Here is an 11,873-nt window from a genome sequence, read left to right on the forward strand (position 1 = left end):
AGATGATGGCTTATGCGCGATCGCAGATGCAGTGCCCCTCAGCCGTTCAGAGACCGGTGGGGGTGATGACGACGATAAAAACCTCTAGAATTAAGCCCATATTGTTAGATTGTGGCAACATACAAGCAAACTATGATTTTTGGTCCATTTCCAACTCTGAATATCTGCTTTTCGGGTCGTAGTCGTGCCCCGCTCGCTCTTCGGGTTGTATTGTCAACCCGCCCTTGCAGGATTCATGCAAAAGATTTAGACGGAGACGGGGTACAGGTGCGACGCTCACTACGTCCACCTATACGCCCTATACGACGAAAAGAATGACCAGGTCAAGGAAAAATTTTCACCGATGAGCAGCAGGTTTCTAACGACGACTCGAATTGATGGCAATATTGTCAAGACTATGGACTTTGAGGTGGCGTGAAGAGATTCAATTTTTCCCCAATACTACCACCATTAGACAGGTAAATTTACCCTTGTCGGCTTGGGATGTTCACATTACAATGGCCACATAACCCTTATCAAGCGATTAACAATAGCCAATCACTGCTTGTGGTGGTCTCGTCGTCAACTCACGAAGAATTTGCACCAGGAAGCTAGACAATGCGGAGTCATCCCCCACCATCGAGCCCTTCAACAATGAACACCAAGTGGAAGCATACAAAGCGCCAAGCCTACCGCATGTGGATATGGCGCAAGCCATCTACGCACACTTGTTCGCCTGGCTGGTCATCAAATTTGGCGGGGTAGGTACCGAACTCGGCTTTGAACCGAGTTAGTAGGATTTTTCGAAGTGTTCGTCGTTAAAGAAGCGAAAGAAGCGTACCATTTAGTTGCCGACGGTTGTTACAAAAACTCGCTCGCTACTATATATGTTGGTGATGGTACTAGTGGAAATTTATTTGACTACCGCGATCATTGCCATTACAAACGTCGTACGATTATGGTATGTTACTTATCTAAACCTGCTGCGCCTGGTTGGCCTGTTCCTGCCGCTTTTTCGCCACGTACTCCTCGATGCGACGCCACCCTTCCTTGCGGGCGAGCTCGCGCTGCTTCTGTTCCTCCAACAGCTGGTGGTACAACATGGTGCAGTGGTCGTAGAGAATCGGGTTGTGGTCCATGAACGCTTTGAGGGCGCCGTATGCCAACGAGTGGATCAGACGGTTCCAATTCAGCGTCGCCAGGTTGTGCTGCAAAACGTTGTTCTCGTCGTAGCCGTATTCCGGCTGCTGCATCAGCGAGAACGAGTCGTAGTACTCTTCGTCGGTCATTTCGCCTTGAGGCCCATGGTTGCCGTTCTCGTCGTCGCCGCGACGCACCAGCGCGTGGACGGCGAGTAACTGGTGGTGGGGGTGGCTGGCATCGTTAGACAGGGGTATTATCCCCAGGTTCAGGTCCTGGAGCACGAGACCAGCGTCGATGAGATTGCCGTGGGCATCCACCGTCGCCAGGGGGTGGTTGCTCAACTTCTGTTGCATGACCCCGTTCTCGATCCCCGGTTGCGTCAGATTAGTGAGCTCGTAAAGCAGGGCAAAAATGATCGGCAACACCACTTCGGCGTTTTCCGTGATTAACGTCAAGAAGTATTCGTTAGACCAGTAGCACAACACTTTTTCCAGCACTTGGAAGTGAGGCAGCGCGATGCACTTGCTTAACTGGGCGAATAATGGGATTTGAATCTTCAAAAACTCTGTGGGTTCCATCACCTCAAATATGTCTTCGACTTCATTCAAAAACATCACTTCCTTCGGCGAGTTGATCTTGGGCCAGTACCGTAATAACCCCATGATGACATCTTCGGTTAACAGAGGGTCCTTTTCCAAGAATTGAACGATGCAGTACGCTAATTGCGGGTGGTATAACAGGACCAGCTTCACCTTATGCAACGGCAATAACACCCGCACCAAGAAGATTTTGTGCTCCTCTTTGAGTGGCAAGGCGAACCCATTGATGATCAGCCCTAAGATTTCCAACAACTCGCCGATCCCATTGAACCGTTCGGTCTCGTAGACAAACTGTAAAAATACATTGTTGATCAGCTTACGAATAAAACTCCGCAAGCTCAAAAACTTACCGTAAATACGGTGCAATGTGGTCTTGAGACAATCACGTTCTCGGGGGTCTTCGGAATCAAACAACTCGAGGATCTTTAATATGAAGTCGTGGTCAATATATTGCTTCGCCACTTGATGCTGGAAGTCAGGCAGCTCGATGAAACGCAAGAAAAACTCGTAGATTGTCTGCATGTGGGGCCAGGCCAATTCCAGCACCGGCTCGTCTTCATCGGGGTCAAAGAGTTCGCCCACAGGATTAACCGGCGGCGGTATGGGTCGGAACAAATTGGTCTTGAACATGTGCACCACCAGCTTGTACATTTCGTCGGTGTAAGTGAAGCGGTTATTTGAGATAAAGTGGATGAGCTCTTGAAGGGTGATGCGCTTAATTTCTTTGCCACGCAAATCAAACGTCGGGTCGCTGAAGTCAAACATGATATTGCATTGTTCGATTTTCTGGATGAACAACGGGATTTGTTCCCCTGGCGATACTTCGTCAAAGTTGGGCAATTTGACAATTTCCTGGTACTTTTCCAGCAGCGTCGGCTCAAACCGTGAGCTCAGATGACGCTTAGGGGTGACGATTAAGTCGATATCAAACAGATCCTTGTTCGGCAGGGAAATGTTGGGGTTGAGTGCAAAGGGGTGCTGCCCCTGGGCCAGGTGGGGCGCTTTGGTGTCAAACGACAGTTGCGGCAGCGCCTGGGATATGGGCAGCGTCGGCGTCGGCGTCACCGGAGTGGTGACGTTGGCCAGCACCATTTGCGGTGGCTGGGGCTGGTACGACTGCTGCGTGGCGAATTGTGGGGTGGGCGCCGACCCCAGGCCCAGGGCGTCGTCAATGACGATTTTCGGAGACGCGTCCTGGTTCGACGGGGTCAGTTTTGTCAGTGGCAGCGGCGAGAGCAGCTTCACCAGCAGTCCCGGCGACAGCAGCGGTTTCTGCTGGCCGTCCTTTGCCTTGGCGGGTTTTGTGTCCTTGGAGTCCTTGGAGTCCTTGGAATCCTTGTCCTTTTTGTCTTTACCCTTACCTCCCTGGGACTTGTTGCGGGTAAGGCGGTTCTTGAATCCTTTCATCATTTTGCGGTGGGGAGGGCCGTGCCGGGAGAATGGGAGATACTGGCCCGTGAGTCACAAGCAGGAAACAAACACCCAGATGTGTTTCAGTGAGTACGGAGGCGGAAAGTCGTTCACGCTCAACAACTATCGACAGGCGTCCTCAACTGGTGGCGGGGTCAAGGGTATTTGGTGAACAACTTGTTATTATTGTCGACGTGCGAAAATCGCCAGCCACGACCGCGCGAATACTGGGGAAAGGGGTTTGGCGGCTGTGACCACCCGGGGCGAGGCTGAAGCTTGGTTTGTGTAGTTGACGTGGACCTACACTAACGCTGGAGTCTAGCTACAAATTTACCGAGATTTCTGGCTTATAGGGCGGTGGTGGCGTGACCCTTATTACAACACGGATATGACAAGTTGCCCCCAACGCGCGCACATTTCCAGGGGCGGGCTGCCGGCGCAGTAGCGCTTTTCCCGACCAGGCTCCACTGTCCTCAACTGGAAGTCTAAGCGGCACTTGACAAAATGTGCTACGACACAATGAGCAATCGGTGTAGTCCACTCAGAACTATGATTTTACCTTAATTTTTTGTGTCATGAAGCACTTAAAATTCCCTACCTATTGTCTCCTTCTTTATAGAATCTCCTCGGATCATGGCGCCATCAATTGCCCCCGCTGGGGCAGATCAAAAAGCCTCCCGTCTCCACTAGCGAGCCAAATCCGAGATAACTAAACGTAAGATTGATGACGCGACATTAGGCTCGGGATGCCCCACAAAAGCAATCAGTGAACCTACTACGATCAGAGACCGTACGTGGGGAGACATCGCGACATTTACGGAAAATCCTCTATGCAATTGTTTATCTCTCTGTGGCTATCTATATCTCTTAATCAGTCTTCCTGTCGGCGGCATCTGTGTCACGAGACAACCCCAACTCCTCCTGGGTGATCATGGCGTCTTTCGCGTTGAGCGTCCACAGTAAGTAGGTGTTCCAAAAGATCAGGATCACGTTGACCGCGAGCAAGCGGAGATGCACGGGGACAAAGAAGAAGTTGACCGCCTGGAACGCTGGCCAAACCTTCCAGTTGTTGGCGAGCGTCGGCCACCAATTGGTGGTCAATTGCTCCTCGATCCGCGGTAGGATCGGGTGCCTATTTTCAAGCACCGTCATCACCAGATAGTACATGGGGATGCCGATAAACGGGGCGAAGATCAACTGGTCGGCGGCCACCCGCCACCCGGTATTCACCGCATGCGACGCTGACGGCTTGATCTTGGCGAGTAAGTGGTACCACTTGTTGCCGATGGGGGCAAAGATCACCCCACCGTAGCCCACGGCTCGAAGGGTGCGGGGCCAGTCGTAGTGTGGTTGTTGCGGCGCCATGTACTGGGCAATGGCATCGCCCACCCCGAAGAGCGTGCCTGTCTGGATCATATTGGCTGCCAACGGGTGGCTAACCACCAATCGCTTAAACATTTAATGGAGAGGTACTGGCTCTGTATTGCTGTCGCGGGCGATTAGTATGTGCGGAGGGCTACTCCGAACGAAACCGGGTGGTGGGTGGTGCGGCTGGCATGTTACTCAAAGCACAGAAGCTAGGCAAGTGTATATCGGCAATAGCCGCTTGATCGTCGGCTACGTTACATTGGCTTTAGTTCATGTGACATCTCTCATGTTGGCAACAGGGTGTCTGCTTATGTCAGCAAACTCCCTTGAACTAAATACTGTGGTTTGTTTATTGCAGTTACACAAGTAGTCGAGACGAGTCTCGGATCTGCCGGTAGCCAGCGACGGTGGTGGACAAATTACGCGATATACACACCTGCGGGCGTCATGGGGCCTGTCGTATCGACTCGAGCGATAAGGACATTTTTCTGTTTTCAACCGAATTGTAAACATCTTTTTCCCTGATGGTGTTGTGAGCTCCCACGTGCCCAATCGGGAAAATGAGATGCCGTAACTTTAAGGTGAAATCTATCTATTGGTATCTATTGGTATCTTGGTATCTGTATCTATTTGTAACCGATGGAGAGTTCCTGGTCGTTGACCTCGACCAACTCGTCCAATAACTTACTGTGGTGCTTGCTGTTATGGCAGTACGATAAAAACGACAGCCAGCCGACTTGCCAGAAGTTGGCGGCCAACACTCTCAAATGCACGGGGATCCACAACAACAGCGCCAACTGGAACCCGCCCCACACCGTCCACGACGCCTTAAGCACGTTCCACCAGTTCTTTTCTAGTTTTTCCCTGGTGACGGCAAACGGGTGGTCGTAGCCAGCCATCGCGACCATGCAGAAATTGTAAAGGGGAATGAATACGAGACTGGGCATCGTCATCTGGTCGACAAATAACCGCGCCATGGTGTCATAAATGTGGAGTCGCAGCTGGCGCTGGGTGGTGGCACTCATATACTGGCGGCGGAACGCCAGCATCGGGAAGTGGATCCGGGGCAACATCCGGGTCTGCCACCAGGTAGCGAGGGGCGAAAACACCACCAGCCCGTACACCACTGCTCGCAACGTCCGCTGGTAGTTATATGGGGTGTCGTGGGTGTCGAACCGAGCCAGCTTGAACATGTTCACCGCCGGGTGGGCCTCGGGATCATGGTGGTGTAAGTTGGCATCAGGGAAAAGCCGTTGCGACACGTAGTCCCCAAGCCCGAATAAGAGCCCCGACGTAAGGGCATTCACGCGGTACGGGTACTTTTTCACCAACGCAGTGTACCGGTGGAACACGGTAGGCATTACGTCGAAGAGGGGGTGGAACGGTCGGGTTAAGTAGGGATAAGGGTGGAGGAGATTGGTGCTTCTCCGATGCCGGCGATAAAAGCGATTTCGACTCGGGCTATCAGAAAAAAAGAAAAAAACTATAAGTCTGAGAGAGATTAATCGTCACGTGAACCGGCGTTAGCTGCGGCGGTCGCGAAACTCCTCGTAGTGTTGCTAGCCCTGGCGTGCGACCTGCCGTTTACTCTTAAAGTGCAACCCGCGATGCGTGCATGGAAACCTTCGTGGACTGACACCCACGGCAAGCAATGACGTCATCCAAGCATTCTACCTAATCAAGCAATCGTGCTCACGCCTCGCCGCCCCCGCAAACCCCGCCACCATAGCCCCTATACCCCCTTCTCCTCTGGTGACGGGGACTCAATTCGAGACCCTCGTGTATATTTATCGTATGTCATCCCGCTATGGCCACTGGCTGGCCCTTTTTTAGCAGCTCGATCGTCAGGTTGTCGAGGGGCCCCGTTGCCCCACAGATGGAGCAGCGAAGCTGCTTGCTCCAGTAAAACGGCAACACTGGGATAAAGAACAACGTGATGGTGTTGATGGAGCGGATGGCGTGGGCCAGCTGGTTGTGGCAGCGGCCACAGTAGCAGGCGACACTGCCCACGTCTTTCAACGGGGAGTTGAATTCCTTACATCCAATCAAAAAAAACATAAAATCCATCGTCAGGTTTTTTTTTTTTTGCTCGTCCGTCGTTGACTAAATCGCCTGCTGGCAATGCCGCAAAGATAAATAATCTAAAGTGGGGGGTGACTCGACGATTTTTCCTTGCCGAAAAAACCACGCAGCCAGCCACGCGCGCCTGGGGGTTATGATTGCTACGGCCACGCCCGCCGTTGTAGGCACAGAAAGGCAGGGCTGAACCAGCCCAATCACGGGCCAAATCAACTTCTAGTAGGTATAATCCCCCTAAATTCGCCTATAATTAGCTGTTTGTACTGGCATCCGCGGCTGCGGCTGCCCCCCTGTCTGACCCTGCCCTCCTCGGACGCGGCGGGTTATTCCTCAACGTGCATCAATAATGGTGAAATTTTTACCCACAGTATAAATACCACCGGCGAGCGCGAAATTTGCTCCCATTGACCCAGTTTTTTGCCCCATGCATAGAACCTACTCGTTGAGATCGCTGAGAGCCCCGACGGCCTCGCAAATGCAGTCGCCGCCCCCTCCCCCTTCGTCGACGAAGAACCGGTGGTTCGGCGGTGGCTCGTTGGCCAACTCGTTCCGCAGACAAACCGCCGGTGCCATGGGCCCCGAATTGCTGAGAAAGTTGGCGGCGTTGATCAAGATGGAAAAGAACTTGATGAGATCGATCGAGCTCACCTCGAGAGAAAGAAAGGAAGTGGCCAAGCAATTGTCGTTGTGGGGTGAAGGCAACGACGACGACATTTCCGACATCACCGACAAGTTGGGTGTCCTTCTCTACGAAGCCGGCGAATTGGAAGACCAATTCATCGACAGATACGACTTGTACCGTATCACCATGAAGTCGATCCGTGACATTGAAGCCTCGGTGCAACCCTCGAGAGACAGAAAGCAAAAGATCACCGACCAAATTGCTTACTTGAAGTACAAGGACCCCCAATCGCCCAAGATCAACGTGTTGGAACAAGAATTGGTCAGAGCCGAAGCCGAGTCGTTGGTGGCGGAAGCGCAATTGCTGAACATCACCAGAGAAAAGCTCAAGGTCGCCTACAACTACCAGTTCGACTCGTTGAGAGAACACTCGGAAAAGATTGCCCTTATTGCTGGTTACGGTAAGGCTCTCCTTGAATTGTTGGACGAAACTCCCGTCACTCCCGGTGAAACGAGACCCGCCTACGACGGCTACGACGCCTCGAAGCAAATCATCATCGACGCCGAAAACGCCTTGGCCTCGTGGACCTTCGACTCCGCCGCCGTCAGACCCACTTTGTCGATGGCCGCCCACGACGACGACGAATACGACGTCCACGACCTCGCCGAAGAGACGGAAAACTTGCACACCACCGAAAAGGAATGGGATAATGAAAACGGCAACGCGGTTGCCGCCTAAAACTTTAAGTTTTCTGTGTAATGCTAATTTTTTCTCAATCAAAAGCTTGAACGATATAACCCCCCAATGTCGTAGTCATCTCTTTAGCAGCCATACTTTATGTATCGCTGCAGGAACTATCACCCGCACCCGCAACACTACCTGGCAACCATAGGTGGTGAACGGCAACCATAATCCCGGATGCGTAAAAATGAATGACCACGCGACAATTAGCAACCATCGTCGTTGTCGCGGTGGTGACAGCAGCTACCCATCGTCGCCCCAAGGCTCACATTTCATGTCGGGTTATGTAACTAAGCCCCTTCCCCCAGTGGTCACACTGTTTATTCTACTTACCCAAAAAAATGTCTCGCTTGCTGCTCAGGTGTCGCTCGCAGCTCTACTGGTGTCGTTTTTCGCAGCTACCGTGTGTCGCTCAAAATGGTGCCATATGCGCTAACAAGGTGGTGCGGACCAATTGCAGCGGGCACACCCTGGCTGTGCAAACATCTGTACTTATCTATTTTGTTTTGATTTTTTTGTTTTTTGTTTTTTTCGCAGAGCGCCGTTAGACACCGCCTGTATAGGTTTGATTTTCGGCGGGAGCGCTCGTGTTTGTCCCGGGGTGCCGCCCCGCTGCCTTCGTCGCACTCGCCTCGATGCGATTCTGGTAGGCGCACGCTTGGTTTTTCCGCGGTTTGTTTGTTTATCCTTTAGCGATCGCGACTCCATCTTGCACCCTTCTCCGCTAGCCGACCACACACCCACCGTTTACTCGTCGATGTCCGATCAGTTCCTCAACCTGCTGCCGCTGAGGAACCTCATCGACCCTCTCATCTACCAGAACCTGCCTCTGGTAGCCAAAGCCGCCAAAGAGAAGCCCACTAAGGGTGCCGCGGCCCGCAAACCACTGGCGTCGGCGCTCCCGGCCCCGGCCTCGTCGACCGCTGCTCCTCATTTTGCTACGGGACTCACTCCCTACGTATCCAAGACGTATTTTCAGGACATCCTGTTCTCGTTGACCCCTCACAAAGACCATGGCCCCGTCGATTATGCTCAGGGACTCAACCTTACGCCGTTCTTAAGCCACAACTGCCAGATCCCATTGCTGGTGGCACTGAACCTGATCAGCCACCAGCTTTCAAATATCACGCCCTTCCATGACAAAACCCTCCAGTTGAACGATTTCTTTATGGATCTGCCGTTAAACCAAAAGGATATTGATGCCCTGACCCCTTCCAAATTCAACTTCCAGCTGGCATCGAAACGCACCATCAACCAGGTCGACACCCCGCCACGATCACGCCATAAGCTCAGCATCAGCCATAAACCCCAGACTAAAGTCACCCCATCGAAAACACCGTCGCGGGGGCTCCGGGATATCACTAATACCCACGGCGGCGCGTTGCCGCCAGTAAAGGAAACACCCCAACGAGACCCCGACCTGCTGCCGCTGACACTTATCGTGCTGAGTGCGATCCGTCTGAATGAAACCGACGTCGAACCAGCCAATAATGACGACGATGACGATGACGACGACGACGAGAGCCCCCCGCTGCCTACCCCACAAAAAGACCAGGTAAAGATTACTGACCAGGCACCGCCAGTGATGGGGACTTTCCTGAGTAAAACAGCTAAGAAAAACAAGAACCCTAAACCGCCGAAGCGTACGGCTCCGGCAAACCACAAATTCCAGATTGTGTTTACTGATGTCCACACCTTGATGAACCTGAAACTGAAAAAGAATAAGCAAAAGCGGCCGCCGCAGCGACCACAGCTGACGTCTCAACAGTCAAACCCACCCACCAATAAGCCTCCTCAACAACCTCATCTAGGAGCGGGGATGGTCGTTCCCCCAGCGAACTTTGGCTACCAGCAAATGATGCAGGCTCCTCCCACCGCCAATCCCGCCATTCCTCCGCCTCCGGCGAAAAGTGATGTCACTTGCAATACATCGAAAGAGATCAGCATGATGCTGGCCCATCAGAACCACACCACCGAACACACCCTGTTCGAGATGGCACATGTCCTGCTGACGCCTAACGGCAAGTTCATCCTTGACAAGGTGTTTGAGCGGGTGTCGCCGCTGGGGTTTGGCTACGGCTCGATGCCGCCGCCGCTGCAGCCCATTAAAGGCGCCAACACCGTGCCTGGGGCTTCGGGACCGATGCTCATGATGCTGACCCCGCAACACCAGAGCGTCATCAACTACGCCATGTACGGGAGCGAGATGTCGCCGCTGACGGAGGCGGTGATGCCGATGTTCGCCCTGCCCACTAACTATGCCATGCTCCACCCCCACCAGATGTGTCCTCAACCGCCGCCTCCGCAGGATGAGGACGCCAAGGCTCACGCTAAACGATACGACTTGCATTGAAAAAGCTCGGTGTCGGTTAGCTGTGGACATTCTTTGATACCCTTTTACCTTTTTTTCCGTTCTCGCTAACCTCTGAGAGCATTTCTGAAACTTTTATGATATTTATTAATCAGGCATACACACGACGATATCTTCCCCTAAACTGATTTACGACGCCACCCGATATCTACTATTCACAATTAACTTCTTACAAAACACTGCGCTTCCCAGTTCCGCTCGTTTTATTATGATTTAGCATTGATACTAGAAATATAAATACGACTCTGATTTGAATGCCAATTTGAGGATATGAGCATTAAGAGGAATAGGATACTCGCCAAGCAAAGACTATGACAAATATCTTGAGCAATACAGGATGGTCTTCTAACTCAAATAGTAGCTTATTTTTATCAACACGGACCCCTCATCGGTCGGTGAATGGTATAACCGTTATGCCGGAGTTCACATGCCGAGGATCGCTGGGCCTCGGGTAAGGTTGCGTGCCCTGTGTCGCTGCCCCCCCTCCCCCGCTAATATAATAATACCCCAGCTTTCCTCAATTTCCAATCCCTCCGATTTCCCACCACTTCCCCCTCAACTTTTCCCTTTTAAATCACCATGCCGTTTGACGCTAAGTTTTACGAAAAGTTCGCCCACTACAAGGTCGAAGAAATCGAAGAGGGGTTCGCCCACGTCCAGCTTAACAACGCTAAGACGCTCAACGCATTCGCCGAACAAGACTGGCAGGACTACCACGAGATCTTGACCACGTTGGACGCCGACCCCGACACCAATGTCATCCTCGTGCTGTCGACGGTGGTCAAGGCGTTCACGCTGGGGCTCAACTTGAAGGAAGCGATGTCGACCATGGGCAACACCTCGGGGTCGCTTGCCGACCGCCAGAAGCACTTGTACAACCACATCCGTGACTTCCAGTACTGCATTGGCACCCCCACCCGTATCCGCACCCCTACTATTGGGTTATTGAACGGGATCAACTACGGATTAGCTCTCGACATCGCCGCCTGCTTCACCATCAGAGTGTGCACTGAAGACGTCAAGTTCTCGATCCGGGAAATCAAGATCGGCATCTGTGCCGACATCGGCTCGTTGCAACGGTTGCCTTCTGTTGTCGGCAACAAGCTGTTGTTGAGTCAATACGCTTTAACTGGGGAAGTGTGGGGTCACCAACAAGCCGTCCAATTGGGCTTCGTCTCCCACGTGGCCAAGGACTTGGAACTGGGGTTGCAATACTGCAAGGACTTGGGTCTGGACATCAACACCAACCGCCAGTGGGCCATCAAGGGCACCAAGGACCACTTGCAACGCATGTACGATGGGCTGCTGGTGGCTCAGGGTTTGGAGGACATTGCTCAGTACAACTCCATCCACATCACCGGCGACTTTGTCAACGACATGGCCAAGGTGAAGCTTTAGTTAATGACGTATGAATCAGATCATTTTTCTTTTGGTGTAAAGCGTAACTTATGACATTACTTGTAAAAACTTCGACTAAGTCCAATATGCTGGGCCGCTATTATCGTTTGAAAAACCAAGTCAAATATAGGGTCACTTTATAGAGAACGATTCAACAGATTTG

The 11,873-nt window shown here is 52.3% G+C and overlaps 7 protein-coding genes across 7 annotated transcripts; 3 read left to right on the plus strand and 4 right to left on the minus strand. All coding sequences in view use genetic code 12, as the record gives it.

Annotated features, from left to right (window-relative positions):
* Positions 1 to 953: 953 nt before the first annotated feature.
* Positions 954 to 3,131, minus strand: RTS1 (protein phosphatase 2A regulatory subunit; the record flags this gene model as incomplete). Its single annotated transcript, XM_034156367.1, has 1 exon — positions 954 to 3,131. One exon carries the CDS (start codon positions 3,129 to 3,131, stop codon positions 954 to 956), a length of 2,178 nt encoding a protein of 725 aa, XP_034011842.1.
* Positions 3,132 to 3,998: 867 nt separating this feature from the next.
* DIURU_003590 (ethanol metabolism protein) lies at positions 3,999 to 4,589 on the minus strand (the record flags this gene model as incomplete). The annotated part of the gene is made up of 1 exon (XM_034156369.1): positions 3,999 to 4,589. One exon carries the CDS (start codon positions 4,587 to 4,589, stop codon positions 3,999 to 4,001), a length of 591 nt encoding a protein of 196 aa, XP_034011843.1.
* A 536-nt stretch (positions 4,590 to 5,125) lies between these two features.
* On the minus strand, positions 5,126 to 5,860 carry DIURU_003591 (uncharacterized protein; the record flags this gene model as incomplete). The annotated part of the gene is made up of 1 exon (XM_034156370.1): positions 5,126 to 5,860. One exon carries the CDS (start codon positions 5,858 to 5,860, stop codon positions 5,126 to 5,128), a length of 735 nt encoding a protein of 244 aa, XP_034011844.1.
* Positions 5,861 to 6,296: 436 nt separating this feature from the next.
* Positions 6,297 to 6,566, minus strand: DIURU_003592 (uncharacterized protein; the record flags this gene model as incomplete). The annotated part of the gene is made up of 1 exon (XM_034156371.1): positions 6,297 to 6,566. The coding sequence occupies one exon, from the start codon at positions 6,564 to 6,566 to the stop codon at positions 6,297 to 6,299; it is 270 nt and encodes an 89-aa protein (XP_034011845.1).
* A 436-nt stretch (positions 6,567 to 7,002) lies between these two features.
* On the plus strand, positions 7,003 to 7,938 carry LSP1 (lipid-binding protein; the record flags this gene model as incomplete). Its single annotated transcript, XM_034156372.1, has 1 exon — positions 7,003 to 7,938. The coding sequence occupies one exon, from the start codon at positions 7,003 to 7,005 to the stop codon at positions 7,936 to 7,938; it is 936 nt and encodes a 311-aa protein (XP_034011846.1).
* Positions 7,939 to 8,698: 760 nt separating this feature from the next.
* On the plus strand, positions 8,699 to 10,294 carry DIURU_003594 (uncharacterized protein; the record flags this gene model as incomplete). Its single annotated transcript, XM_034156373.1, has 1 exon — positions 8,699 to 10,294. The coding sequence occupies one exon, from the start codon at positions 8,699 to 8,701 to the stop codon at positions 10,292 to 10,294; it is 1,596 nt and encodes a 531-aa protein (XP_034011847.1).
* A 597-nt stretch (positions 10,295 to 10,891) lies between these two features.
* Positions 10,892 to 11,710, plus strand: DIURU_003595 (uncharacterized protein; the record flags this gene model as incomplete). Its single annotated transcript, XM_034156374.1, has 1 exon — positions 10,892 to 11,710. One exon carries the CDS (start codon positions 10,892 to 10,894, stop codon positions 11,708 to 11,710), a length of 819 nt encoding a protein of 272 aa, XP_034011848.1.
* Positions 11,711 to 11,873: the final 163 nt, after the last annotated feature.

Source organism: Diutina rugosa (genome assembly GCF_008704595.1).
Source record: "Diutina rugosa strain CBS 613 chromosome Unknown scaffold1_size794362, whole genome shotgun sequence".
NCBI classification, from domain to species: domain Eukaryota; kingdom Fungi; phylum Ascomycota; class Pichiomycetes; order Serinales; family Debaryomycetaceae; genus Diutina; species Diutina rugosa.